The sequence below is a fragment of the Telmatherina bonti genome (assembly GCF_933228915.1).
Source record: "Telmatherina bonti genome assembly, chromosome: 10".
Classification (NCBI taxonomy): domain Eukaryota; kingdom Metazoa; phylum Chordata; class Actinopteri; order Atheriniformes; family Telmatherinidae; genus Telmatherina; species Telmatherina bonti.
The window spans coordinates 35,431,487-35,446,425 of NC_136628.1; the positions used below are offsets into that span (position 1 = coordinate 35,431,487).

A 14,939-nucleotide genomic window follows, 5' to 3' on the forward strand; every position below is an offset into this window, starting at 1 on the left:
ATGCGTAGTTTGCTATTTGGAATGCAGAATTATTCGCAACTTACTGTATCATTAAGAATTGTTATAATCGATAATTAAAAACATACAAGACTTTTTAATGATTTAAAGTTATCGGAAGAAATAATCATACAAATACTGTAAACCATAGACATAATACGGCTCATCGCGCCGCCATCTTGGATGGGTCTGCCATGGCCCTCCAATTTATTTATTTGTAAGGTGTAGGTCCAACCACAACAATAACTTCACCATGTTTTACCTGATTTTCCTCACAGTTTGGTTTGTTACAAACGGCAGAGATATTTTTATGATATGTATCACTGTAGAACATTAAAAACAACGTACTTTTATGCTAAAATGTTTTTATAATGCTATTTAACTAAGACATGAGGTAGCTACTATATAAATAAATGTATAAATGAATTTGATACTAACATGATAGACTCTTTATAGATGCATTTGGATTTATCTATCTATTTTTATCTGGTTGAATATTCAACCTTGTGAAATGTAATTCCACACAATCTGCTTTCAATATTTCGGCGTTCGCATATGGTCAGCAACCATATGCTGAATTAAATACAGGAATAGTTGCTGCTTCCTCTTGACGACGGTTTACTCATTCTTCATTTATTAGTTTATCAATATAGAGATATAGTTGTACAAAGTCTGAAAATAAAGTATTTTATCAAAACTCTGCAATTCAGAAGTTACCCAGAAAAACACTCATCGAGCGCAAACCTCCGCCAAGGCCTTTAAAGCATCAATATCATATTTTTCCATAAACACTTAATAGGGGTAAAATGTATTATTTTCATTTGGTAGATTATTCACGGCGTTCCACAGAAAACAGTGATGTGGGGAAACTATGACTCTGCAGCAAGACTCGAAGGCGGATACCCATCCAATATGGCTCAATGAGGCGTCTATGTATATTTATGTCTATACTGCATACCGGCGTCACAGCCGTAAAGCACAGCGCCGTGAAACTCCAACATGACGGCCTCAATGACAGGACGTGGTAAGAATAATTATGCATTATTGATCAGGAATCAGCTTTTTAGTGAGAAAATTGAACACTTGACATATTTTCTAATGCATTGGCGTTTTTTCCCCCCAGGTGTAGCATTTCTACGGAACATATCGGGGTTGTTTCAGTCCAGGTAAGTTGTATGTAATGTGGACAGTCTGCAGAAGGACGAACTCGGCTGATAAAGGCACATTTTACTCCATGCATCCAGATAATATGACAATATATACTGTTTTTGTCAGAAATAATAAACATGCATTTTTATTTTCTACTCAGTTTGCTGTGTTAAAGTTAAAACTAGTCATTCAATTAGCGAGTTGTGTTGTGAACAAAGATAAACACGAAATTTAAAGTCTGTTTTTTCCTTTGTGGCTTATTTTGGGCTATAAATTCTCCACATGTTTACAGTGGCTTATAGCTTTGGTCTACAGACAACAGAGTTTCAAACTGACTCCCTTTACTGTGGAGCAATGCAGTTATTTATGCGGATTGTGTTGCTGAAATAAGCAAAGTTTACCTTGAAAAACACCAGCTGTAATGCAGCACACAGATTAGGCTTTTATTTTTATTATTATTTTCTCTAATAAAAACTATGCAAAGCTAAGTATACTTTCTGTGATTCGGACTGGATTTAGGAACACACTAAATTTTATTCCATAACTATTAGGAGTGGGAAAATTGAATCGAAAAATTGAAAATCTGGATTTTTTTGCTTCACAATTTTAAAATGGATTTTTTTTTTTTTTTTTTTTCCAAATAAATAAAAATAATCCATTTTAAAATTATTGTCATTCTTGTTTTTATTGATTTTTTTGCTTGTCTTCTTGGGCGTTTTAGCAACAGAATGATGGTCTGGCTACTGTGTTCTTTTTTTCCTCATTGAAATCAAGGAAAATGAAGAGTAAAAAAAAAAAAGATTTTATACATTTATTTTGTTTTTAATCTACAAAAGTCATCAATATCAAAGAATTGTGAGATCATAATAACCATAGTTTAGTCATTTTAGGTTTGTTCGGGTTTCTCAGTGGACTGATGTAGGTAAAGTCATTTTATTGGGTTCTTGGTTTGACTTTTTAATCGCATTATGGTGCAACGGTTTCAAGTTTAGTGGCAGAAAATGGATGGATGGAGTTTTTTAGTTTAGAAGCTGGCTTGTCATTGCTCTTCAGTTGCAGAATATTTCAATGAATTAAACTTTATTATCCCACCAGGGGAAATATGTCATAGGCACATAGTGCCGATTCAGCTGCAGACACCGTACAATGTACGGCGTACATTAACACATTAGTATACACAAGACGAGGCATAACAATGACACAGTAAAATCGATATTTTTTTTTTTTAAAAAGAAAAATTGGAAAAATATAATCTTTTCTGTTCATCCATCAGGTTACAGATTGTCAGCGGTGCATCGCAGCAGCTTACATGCCTCCACACCAGCACCGCACTGGAATCACGGCACTGGGAGAGGGGGAACCTGACCGTATATCCTCCTCAGCTGCCAGATGAACCACGCAGACCAGCAGTAAGTCTTTCTGACAGGATACAACATGAATCCTGTAGTCATATGGAACTTTATTAAAGTTATTGTCTAAATATTTGATGCCGTAAATTAGGGCCCGACCGATATGGATTTTTTTATCCCGATAAAAAGACTTTAGAGCCGATAGCCGATAAAATGGCCGATAAATCCATCCACTGGAAAAAAATGAAACAATATTACTCAAAGCTAAAACACTACATTCTGAGCTCATTCTTAAACTCATGTCTACCTGTTAGACACCATGAACTGAATGATTCACTCATTAAAAAAAATGTAAATCCGGTTTTCTTATTCCACAGTGCTGACACACCATCACTGTTTTATCAGCTGATCTCTTTCCTTCTTCATCGTATCTGACAGGGAAACCAAAGTGTTCCCACACTGGGGATTTGAATGAACCGGTGTGTGGAACGATTGTGCACGCAGCTTTTTTTCTCTTTTCCTTTCATATCAATGCGCGGATCACGTGTGTGCCGAACCGTAGATACTGATCCGAACAGATCGCGGATCAATTATGATCCGTTGCACCACTAATAATAATAAGTATTCAGAAGTTGTGTAAATGACACGCAGCCACCAACTTTCACACACGTTCACGAGGCTAAACACTAAACACTGCCTTCCTTGCTGCAAAACATCAAGTTTTCCTCACTCTGATGACTTTCCTGCCTCGTGACTATAGGTGTTTTGGGGGCGCCTCTATAACATGTAAAGTCGTCATTTTTAAAGACACTGTTGGAAAAACCAGCCGTCAGATTATGGCTATTTTTAGAGATGATGACGATAGTCGCTATTTAACTTAACATGTGTGTAGAGAATGTAAGAGGGAAAACATAACTATGTTTGTTTATTTAACATTTCAACTTACCAGTGACAAAATATAAAATGCTGGTGAGCAGACTTGACTTTACTTGGCTCAGCTGCTATCTGCTTCACCGTCCGGTTTGCTCCGTCTCGGCTTCCACGGTAGGCAGCCATGAGCAAGGATGACCCCGCCCCCGCTACTTATCCAGCAGACATGGGCGCCATCTGCTGGATAAGTAGCCCAATTACATTTTTAACTGGGCAGTCTCATTAATGAGATGCAGAAACAAATATATGACTAAAATAAATAAATAAAAAAATTGGCAATTTTTTACCGATAACCTCCATATCGGCCGGCCGATATATCGGTCGGGCCCTACTGTAAATGTAAGAGTTGTTCTTGTTTTTTTCTAAGTTACTCAGCATTTTGATGCGTCTCTGTACAGGAGATCTACCACTGCAGGAGGCAGATTAAATACAGCAAGGACAAGATGTGGTACCTGGCTAAAATGGTAAGATCTGCAGCTGGGACTGATGTGAGAACAGCTCTATTAGCTGCACCTCGTCTGACTTTTCCCTCCTGCTGCACTGAAACAGAAAAGCTGAAAGTAATTTGGAAATAAACTAAAGCTAAATGAGATGAAGCTCAGTGAAAGACGGTAAAGTTGGACCTCTTTCACTTCTGAGGCATTATTTATCTGAACATGATGAAAGAAATCACAGATCTACAGCTCACATTTTATCTACAATACTTTAATATCCAGAGCTCAGAGACTGTAAGGAGTCCAGGTCCTGCAGAACAAGCCCAGATCATCATCCCTCCACCACTGTGCTTGACAGTTGGTGCTGATATGCTTTTTGTTTCTGTGTTCTGACCAAACGTTTCCACTTTGGTCTGGTCAGTCCAAACAACACTGTTCCAGAAGACTTGCTGTTTTATCAGCTTCACAAACCTAAAGCTGGATTTATCCTCATGTGAGATCGGTTACGGCGGGAGCCTGTCTGCTCTGTGTGTATGTCCACGGACACTCGACCGTGCACCTCTTCCAGACCCGATGTGCACGCTTAACTTACAGCGAAGTACTCCCTTGTGTTGGTGTGATTACTGGAGCTGCACATCACAGGTCCTGCAGTGTAGGAGGCAAATTAAGTCAACATGTTCTCATCAGTTTCTCATCATGCAAAAAATCTGGGAGTCATCATTGACAATTCCTTTGACTTCCATCAGCAGGTTAACGCTGCAGTTAAAAGTGTTTTCTTTAATTTCAGGCTGATTGGTAAATTAAAGCCTTATCTTCCTAAACCTGCCCTGGAAAGAGTGCCACACCTGCTCATCGTGTCCCGTTTAGATTAACTCTTTGTTTAGGCGTTGATCAGGTAACTTTGCAGCGACTGCAGCTTGTTCAAAACGCTGCGGCTCGGTTGCCTACAGGAACACAACGATATGATCACATCACCCCGGTGCTCCCTTCTCTGCACTGGTTTCCAGTTAGTTTTAGGACCCAGTACAAGATTTTATTGATTTTTTTTAAAGCCATAAATGGTTCGGCTCCCTTGTATCTGTCAGAGTTACATCAACATGCTCCAGCCGGGACTCTTAGGTCCTCTTCTCAGCTTTTACTTAAAGTCCCGTTGGTCAGATTAAAACCCAGCCTTTTCTGTTGCTGCTCCTAAGATCTGGAACATCCTTCCTCTTCACATCAGAGCTGCTCAATCTGTCTCTGATTATAAGTCTGTCCTTAAAACCCACTTCTTTGGTCAAACCTGAGCTTTTTCTTGTGTATTTTAATTTTTTTTACTTTTATATTAGATTTTTCATTTGTGTCCAGATTTTATTTATTGTTTAATGTTCAGTGTTTCATTTTAAATTGTGGAGTGTTTATTGTTTTATTGTTCAGCACTTTGGGCAGCTGCCGCTGTAGAAATGTGCGATATAAATGAACTTGAACAGTTTGCAGGGTACCTGACAGCGTCTGGAGTAAAATGTTTTCACGTTTGCAAGGAAATATTTCCTCAGGACCTATCACAATAAAAGCCAGAAATAAGACAGTAAGTCTCCAGTACAGAAAACAACAAACATGGAACATTCAGTGTCGTGGCACTTCGTTTCTCTTCTTTACCACCACTTTGAAGTCAGTCGAGCAACTTTGTATTTGAAACGCGAGTCGACCAGTTCTTTTATTTTAGTTTTTAATAAGAACAAAACAGGATGACACGGTCAAAAAACTATGTTGCTTCTACGTCTCTGGCTTCAATCTGACAAATCAGCAACTTCCCAGTGATGCATGATAACTTAAGAAACGTAAAATTATGCATTTTAGCGAATATAAACTTTCAGAGCTCAAAATCCTTTTGGATATTTTTATCTTTCCTTTACATTAAATTATAATATATGAAATAATGAATTTGACTCCAACAGTCAGGAAACAACGGAAGATCAGTCCAGCTTCATTATCAACAAGAAAAGAGTCATTGTCAGTTTTTTCCGGTGTCGTGCAGCACTAATAGATGTTTTGATCCGTTTAACTTTAGAGCTGAAAGAGGAGACGATTTATTTTTCTCTGACAGAACAACACAGGTATGATGATGCAGTCAGTCTCTTCCTTCTCTCTGTGGAAAAACAGCCGTCTGGTGGTGTTTTACCTTGCAGATCCGGGGGATGAGCATCGACGAGGCCATCGCACAGCTGGATTTTAACGACAAGAAGGGGGCGAAAGTGATGAAGGAGGTTTGTCTGCATGTTAACCCGACGTATCAGTGTTGGATAAAATCTCTCACTAATTTAATCATTTCTCTTCATGCTTCTCTGTAACATCCTGTTTCAGCCACGTCTGACTGTTTAACCTTCTGATTTTGTTTCAGGTTCTTCTAGAAGCTCAGGATATGGCAGTGAGGAATCACAACGTGGAGTATAAATCTAACCTGTATGTAGGTGAGTGTCAGAACGTCCAGTTAGATCAGCTTTCAGACTTAAACAGCCATGCTGACCGCAGAAATGTTTGCATCCTTTTTACCGAAAAGGTTGCTACCATCAGTAATCAGTTCTCTGAGCCTGACCAGCTCATTCCACCACATCCAGCTAGTGGTGCTTCATTTTGCTCCTTCCGCACTCTGAATGAGACTAAAGTCCTAAAGCGTCTACAAAACTCTAAACCCACTACCTGTGCACTTGATCCGGTCCCTACCGACATCCTGCAGAGCATTTCTCCTACAATCAAAACTGCAGGAACTCATATTATCAACTCCTCTCTTGAATCTGGGGTCTTTCTCTCTGTCTTCAAGCAAGCTCGGGTCACCCCGCTGCTGAAGAAACCCACACTCGACCCAGCCCAGGTTGAAAACTACCGGCCGGTCTCGTTGGTGCCTTTCTTATCTAAACTACTAGAGCGTGCAGTCTTCAGCCAAATCTCGCAGTTCCTCCATGATGAAAACCTTTTTGATCCATATCAGTCTGGCTTTAGGCAAGGCCATTCCACTGAAACTGCTCTCCTGTCTGTTACCGATTCCCTCCGGCTTGCCAGATCCACTGGTCAATCCTCATTCCTGGTCCTGATCCACTGGTCAATCCTCAGTCCTGGTCTTGCTGGACCTGTCTGCTGCTTTTGACACTGAACCATCAGATTCTCCTCTCCACACTCTCTGGGCTTGGCATCTCTGGATTGGTCCTCTCCTGGTTCTTGTCCTACCTCTCAGGAAGATCATTCAGGGTATCCTGGCGAGGAGACGTGTCCAGTTCACATGAGTTGAAAACAGGGGTGCCTCAAGAGTCGGTGCTCGGCCCTCTTCTCTTCTCACTATACACCTCCTCACTTGGTTCAGTCATAAGTTCTCACGGCTTCTCCTACCACTGTTACGCTGATGACACTCAGCTTTTCCTCTCCTTTCCTCCGGATGACACAACCGTCTCAATGAGAATATCAGCCTGCCTTGCTGATATCTCGGCATGGATGAAGGCTCGCCACCTTCAACTCAATCTGTCCAAGACAGAGCTCATTGTCTGTCCAGCCAATCCTTCCTTATATCCGCAATTAAGTGTGAAGCTTGACTCTGGCACACTTGTTCCTACGCCTGCTGCCCGGAATCTTGGGGTCATGTTGGATGACCAGCTGACCTTTAAGGTCCATATTGCCTCGGTTTCCCGTACCTGTCAATATGCTCTCTACAACATCAAGAGAATCAGACCGAAGACAGAACATACGACTCAGCTGTTGGTTCAGGCTCTGGTCATCTCATGCATCGATTACTGCAACTCCCTACTGGCAGGTCTGCCTGCATGCTCTGTTAAACCTCTGCAGATGATCCAGAATGCCACAGCGCGTCTGGTTTTCAACCAACCCAAACAAGCTCATGTCACTCTGCTGCTAATCGCTCTTCACTGGCTTCTAGTTGCAGCATGCATCAAATTCAAAGCCTTGCTTCTGGCTTACAAAACAATAACTCAAACGGCTCCCGTCTACCTTCACTCCCTAATCCAGACCTACACTCCCTCTCCACAGCTACGTTCCACCAGTGAAAGACGCCTCGTGTTACCACCACAACGTGGGACTAAATCACCAGCCAGACTCTTTTCCTCTGTTGTGCCACGATGGTGGAATGATCTCCCAAACTCTAGCTGTATTTATTGGAAAGTTGAAGAACTGAGCCCAGTTCTTTGCAACAAACTTTGATATTAATTCTCTGTATTGTAACATAGGTGACATTATATGGTGGGAAGGGAGTAAACAAAAAAAACACAAAAACAGAATAACAAAAAACAAAAAAAAAAAAGCCTGTAGCACTTCATGCAAGGATCTACATCCAAGTGGACAGTCCACCAGCATCTTCCTACTATGCCCTCTACTGTTTTATTTCGTGCTTGTGTTGTTCTCACTCATATGTAAGTCGCTTTGGATAAAAGTGTCTGCTAAATGACTGTAGAATAGAATAGAATTAAACATGGTGAAATGATCTTTATTTAGACACGGAGACGTGCAGTCTGCTGCAGACGCAGAAGCATCTGATGTCAGATGCTGGACAGAATAATTCATGTGGAGGTGTCACTGTGCTGATAAACCTGAACTCTGTCTTCTAATTTCAACCTGTTGTTGTTGAACAGCATCTCTGTGAATGAAATGAGCTGTTTTCTGTCCTTTATCCTGTTTCCATCACCCCGCTTCCTGATGTTTCTGCTCCTGCAGCTGAGTCCTTCTCCGGGAAAGGGAAGTACCTGAAACGGATCCGTTACCACGGCAGGGGCATGTTTGGCATCATGGACAAGGTTTACTGTCACTATTTTGTCAAACTGGTGGAAGGATCGCCGCCCAAAACGGAGCCGAAGACGAGCTTCGACCAGGCCAAAGAGTACGTCCAGGACCTGAAGAACCGAACCATCATCCACAGCCTGTAGATCACTCAGATAAACCCCAATATTCTGTGTGTGTATCTTTTGATATCTGTAAATAAAAACAATAATAATGGAATGGGTGAGATTTTATACTAATGTTTGTTGAAATGTTTAAATTAATTAATTGATCTAAAAAAGGAAATAGTTCCTTTGAATTTATTCAGAAGTTATAATTTTTGAATAATTGTATTTTAATTTCACAATATTTGCCCCTAAAAGTAACGTTTCATAATTTAAACATGTTTTGCTGGACTGTTTTCAGGATGTTATGAGGCTGTGAAACTTTTTATACTTTTTATTTTTTTCAGGTTCCTTTGTTTTTGTGCTTTCTTGTCAGCTCCCACAGTCGGTCAGAAACAACCCCTTATATGTCTGTATGCAGCTGATAGACATTTATTTATTTATATAAATATGTTAAAATAGAAAAGAGTAGATATACATTTCCTTTTCTATTCTTTTGTTATGTCACTATCAGGTTACGTTATGAGCGTGTGTGGGAGGGGCTGAGCGAGCATGTAAACACCAGTGCCATTTAGTAAGAAATGCTGATTTGGAACACTGGTAAACACGACTTCCAGGAAAAGAGACACTGTTACGTTTTCATTTCCAAACCTGCAGCCAGGAGTTTTTATTGCCTTACTGTGGGAGAAAATAAACAGAGGTTGTTCCAGAAAGCAGGTTATGTTAAAACTCTGAGAATGTTAAACCCCGAGTCGGGAAAACTCGGTAGTTTCCGTTCCAGGAAGCGAGATAAGTCAACATCCTCCTCTGGCAGGTTGTCTTCTCCCACCTGAAGCAGCTGTCAGACATGGGTTGTCTGTAGAAACGCCACTCCAGAGAACCCGGAAAATACAAATATGGGCAAAGAGGTGGAGCTGAGAGGGGGGGATGATTGACATGAAGCGAACTCCGAGCTTTATGTAGCTAAGAGCTAACCGAGCTAACCTGGAGATAACAGGAGCTAACCAGCTAACGGAGGTAAGCGGGCTACAACTAAGTCATGTTGTTAACCGGCTAAAAACCGCGGTTGTTCTACGTTCTTCTGACTTGAAGCAGGAGATCGGGTACCTGTCAATCAAAAGGACACGCCCCTAAATTTCCCGAACTTCGAGATTAAATTACTTTTAAACGGGCGAGTTAGAAAAAAATTCACCCCCCCCACAGTTGTCATGAAGGTAAACCTGAACTACTATCCGAAAATGGATTTTTGAACCAGGCGGTAAACATGTTTATTTCTGCTGTGAAGTTGGTCTTTTTTTAACGTGGGAGTCTATGGGGATTCACTCTGTTTTGGAGCCCCTAGTGGATGAAGGGGGAACACATAGACTTCACTTTTAACCGCCGGAGGTTGCCGCTTGATATATACAATAGGGTGTTTTCTCAATTCAGGGTCTGCACACTTCCAAGTGCACAGACTGTGTAGGCAACGAAGTGTCATACGACGTCTGCACCGAAGTGTGCTTACTGCCAGTAAAATGAGACGGCCTATCTCGTGTATGAGAATTACCCATAGTGCTCCGGTCTTTCGTTGCCTGGCAACTACATATGCCAAGTTTATGTAATTACTGATCCCATTCTTCCACAAAAAGACACAAACATATTTTTTAAATGACAGAAAATGGTGCTAGTAATTTAACTTTGATTTATTTTCCTTTTCCTTTGTGTGTAAATGACAAACATGGAGGAGGCGGTTTAGACGAGCTCTCCTCTGGCTGACAGTTCATCCTGTTTAGATGGGGTTAACTTTAGTTGAAAATAATCCTTGTTAGACACATATACAGTCGTCCTCATATGTATTCAAACCCTCCCATTAAAGAAGGAGAAAAACAGCTGCCTGGGAAATAAGATGAAACTGACTAAAGTAATAATAAATAAAGGTTTTATGAAAATCATGACATTATTTTCTAATTCTGGTTTGATAGAAAAAATTTTTAAAAAGCAAACCAATATGATAAAATAACATGTTACATCTCTCAAATTAAAATATATATTTTTAAGAATCCTTTAATGTTTCCACTCTAGTCAGGTTTTTTCTGTTCCTCTCAGTCAGACTTCTGCACCTGTTGACAGGTATTCTGTCCCACTGCTCAACAGAAAAATGCTCTAATTTGTCCAGGACAGATTTGTTTGTTTGTTTTTTTCTTTAACTCAATTAAATGACAGTGTCTTATATCACTGAATTATAATTTCGTACATGTTTAATTATTGTTCCTTATTCCCGTCTCCAGTTATCTGAGTGACTGTAAGAAATTCAGTCTTTTCTTTAATGAAAGGGGATGAAGACATCTGAGAATGAAATTCATTTGTGGTTATTGGACACAATGCCGCTGTCCTCCCAGTTTGTCTGCTGGGACAGATATGTGTGTGTATATACATAAAAATAGATAAATAAACGGTCTGTCTGGTGTGGTACCTACACCAGCGCTCTGCTGCTCATTCTTTTCCATGAATTCTTGGATAGGAGAGGGCGCTTAGGATGCATTTCTTGTATCTTTCCTTATAAGCTAATCTGGAGCCAAACAAAGTGCAGACTGGGAGGGACAACTGGAAGGAGCCTTTGAATTGGGACAGCACACACTGTGACACATGCAGCCGACAAATCTGCACTTGGAAGTGTGCGGAACCTGGACTGAGAAACACCCAATGGTTCTGATGGGAATGCTAAACTGAAGAAACACTGGTGTTCTACTGCGCATGCGTACCATTGAATGTGCGGCGAAACTGGGCGAAACATGCAGACTATGGGATAAACTAGAGACTATTTATTATAAAAAAGATGGTGAAACCAAGACTGAGTGCCTAAAACATAGGGCAGTTTACTAACAATAAAGTCTCATGTAAAGTCATTTGGGGGGTTAAGGTTGGAGAAACAGTTTGAATGGGGTGAAAAGATAATATTCAGCCATGGCACAAACCACTCTGCCGGAGTAGCTCTTTGCCTTAACAGATGGCCGGGAAAGTTAGTGACCTTTCAGGCAGATGAATCCGGACACTGGTTAGACAGATAAACCTACATATGGGAACTTGTGGTTTACTATTATACTTTATGAAAACCTCATTCTGTTTTCTTTATGACATTGGGAACACAGAACATTGAGGACTTGTCTGAAAACATCACATCAGAGGTGTGTGATGGTAGAAATGTACTGTCTGTGTCTCTGGATCCTCATCATCCTCTTCCTCCTCCTACAGTTAAAGAGATCATTCTGCTTCAGTAGATTTTAAACAACCAGATCAGACATAATCTGCAGATTGACTCCTTCAGCAGGTTTTCTACTGTGGTTGAAGTTTCAGATCAGGACACAACCTGATACAGGCCTGTAGTCACTTCACAGCTGAGTCACAAGTGCTCTTATGAAGGGGTTAAAACAGCTTTTGTTGGGGTTTAAAGTAGGTCTACATGCAGAACGGAATTTGTGATTCATCAGCCAGTGTGAAATAAAAGTAGTATATGTCCAATCATGATGTAGTAAATTACCTTACTCAAAGATTTCATTTTCTGTGCTGCTTATACTTCAACACACAGCCTGATCTTCTGTAGCCAGTCTGAACCATGTTAAACTGGTGGTTCCATAACTGGGAGCCCACAGGGATGGATTAAACATAAGTACATGAACAGTAATAGTATGACTGCGCACATATCACAAGGTTGTTTAATGTGGAGGACTTATTTGTGTGTTTTCAAAAGTGATAACTGTATGAGTGTTTTAAAGAAACAACAACAAAAAAGAAAATGCTTTTTGTTTTGGGTCTAAAAAGAGAGGAAGTCAGTAAAAATGAGCTGGAAAACAAAGGAGGACAAGGATCTAGGACCGAGACAGCTCATTTTCCAAGCCACTAAATCGATATTTACCAGCTGCTGAAAGTCTCCATGTCTCCTCGTCTCCAGTTTATATTAGTTTTAGTTAAGCTTAACAGAGTCTCGGACTTGGAGAGCCGGACCCCTTGTAAAGAGGTGTCAAATATGGTCAATTTGACTTCTTTTCATTCTTTTTTATTCATTGTCACAGTTTGAGAAACTTTGTTACAGTTTATATATAATCTGTTTATGTGTTTTCCAGATGCTGAGGAAGAACTTCCAGATCCAAAACAACAATGAGGGAAATACATGTTTTATTATTTTCTAAAGCTGAAGTTGTCTGTTTATCCAGAAGTCTGTCAGTCTGTGCCGACGGTTAGGAAGGTGTTGCAATAAGTATTCATGATTAAAAACTAACATGTTCCATCCTGAAGTTGAACTTCAAGTCAGACTTGTTCCATGTTCCGCATCACTTAATAAACAAATTTCAAACTGCTGCTGGTGTCATTTGAAGCAGGAAGCAGCTCTGAGTGACAACCATGGAATACATGTTCACAGCATTTTCAAGCTTTTTCAAACAAAAGTCACAAAGGTAAACCTTTTAATTTATTAACATGTTGTGGGTGACAGAGGGAAATGGAAGTAGGTTGTTTTGGTAATCAGATCACAATGTGGCTTTATGTATTTATTGATGAGGTTTCAGAACCCAGAATGACATATATGATACAGTTTCTGGGGAATTTAGGCTTCAATTTGTGGTAAAAACTTTGCTTAAAATTCTGTTGAACACAGTCTGAGTTTTTCTTCTGCCCCTTAATGGACACCAGGAAGCAGAAGATATATATAATTATATTTAATAATGTTATTATTTTAAAATTGTTTATATTTATATATGTATGACAAATATCATGGTAGTACTTTGTCTCATAAGTGAAATGAACAATTAAACATACCTCAGTTTATGTTGGTTCATTTCTTCCCAAATGTCTGTTTTCATCATTTCAGGAAGAAAAGAAAGATAGAAAGAGAAAAACACAAAGAAAGAAAGAAAAAACAAAGATAGAAAGAAAAAATACAAAGAAAGAAAGAAAGAAAGAAAGAAAGAAAAAACAAAACAGAAAGAAAGAAAACTTCCTTAATCCCCAAAGAGAAATTCAAATCGTCTGGCAGGTCAATAAAAACACTTGTCAGTCTCTCACATATATATTACAAACTGAATTAATAAATAGAACAGACAGATATGGTTAAATCAACATAAAACTAGATGCAACTCTGATGTATGTTCATGTAGTAGGGAGATTCAGTTGGTTTTATTAAATTGTTTGCTGGCTGTGGGAATGAAAGATTTCCTGAAACGCCCTGTTCTGCAGTGCCGTGAGAGGAGGTGGGGTAGCTGCTGCGACTGTTTCTTTGCTCCATTGCTCCATCTAGTTGTGTAAAAGCAGACACGATATTCCTGTGAAAGGAAAAAACCTGAGACGTGAAGTTTTAGAGCAACACATTCAGCCACAACACATCGTCTGTAAGGACTGCAAACTGCTGACTTCCCGTGATGTTACGTACCTCGCAGCTCACTTCAGATGATGTAAATTTCGTTGTGGTGGTCCAGAGAACAAAATAAATAAAAAGCAATATAATGTCCGTTATGGCTAATTGTGTCGTGGCTTTTCTTTTGCTGTGAGACTCAAAAACTTACGTCACTTCCATTCTATATGGACACGTGTTGCCGAGTGTACTTGTGCAGATACAGCTAGCTGAATAGCAGAGCACCAGCGTGCGCAATCATTAGCTAAAAAATTTTCAATCTTAGATTATAACAGCTAAACTGTGCAGTAGCATCAGTTTAACCATGTCACCAATGAAGGTTTTCGTTATTGGACTCATTCTAGCTATGTGTGTTCGCCCCGTGTCCACACCAGGTGAGTCTTTTAAGCTAGTTGATGTTCGACAACGTTTGTTTGAATGCCATGCCGCATGAGGCAACGTGTGCAGACTCTGAGTTCACGAGGAGTGTTTTAGGGTCGCGTTTCTTTTACTTTACTCAGACTTTATTCGGTTCAGAGTGCAGAAATGATGAGTCGCTTTAGGCCTTGAGCCACGCTCTTAGCCCGCTACAATGCTCCGCCGGCAACGTGACATGGCGACTCACTTCTCTCTGGTACAGATATGTCAACTGATTGAATTTCAAAATGATCAAAATTATTATGATCATTATTAATAATAATGTTAATATTTAGTCCAGCTGTGAACTGTACTGGCTGCTTACCAGTTTAACCCTTAAAGTTTCTCCAGGCTTTTTAATTCTCCTCTTTTTAAAATAATACAATGTTAATGTAGCTGAATAACATCAACCATCTCAGAATGGTGTGTGTGTGTAATC

General features: G+C 39.9%; 1 protein-coding gene across 1 annotated transcript; it reads left to right on the forward strand.

Moving 5' to 3' along the window:
* Nucleotides 1–972: 972 nt before the first annotated feature.
* Nucleotides 973–9,118, forward strand: mrpl22 (mitochondrial ribosomal protein L22). The gene is made up of 7 exons (XM_079247660.1): nt 973–1,021; nt 1,121–1,163; nt 2,420–2,555; nt 3,824–3,889; nt 6,028–6,105; nt 6,240–6,309; nt 8,555–9,118. Exons 1-7 carry the CDS (start codon nt 997–999, stop codon nt 8,761–8,763), a joined length of 627 nt encoding a protein of 208 aa, XP_079103786.1. The 5' UTR covers nt 973–996; the 3' UTR covers nt 8,764–9,118.
* The last annotated feature ends 5,821 nt before the right edge of the window (nt 9,119–14,939 follow it).

What these genes read in the sequence shown, in the direction of transcription:
- mrpl22 (XM_079247660.1), top strand. Translation starts at nt 997, where the DNA reads ATGACGGCCTCAATGACAGGACGTG. An exon ending in ATGAACCACGCAGACCAGCA is followed by an intron (nt 2,556 to 3,823) that starts GTAAGTCTTTCT and finishes GTCTCTGTACAG; the next exon opens with GAGATCTACCACTGCAGGAG. An exon ending in TGTGGTACCTGGCTAAAATG is followed by an intron (nt 3,890 to 6,027) that starts GTAAGATCTGCA and finishes TTTACCTTGCAG; the next exon opens with ATCCGGGGGATGAGCATCGA.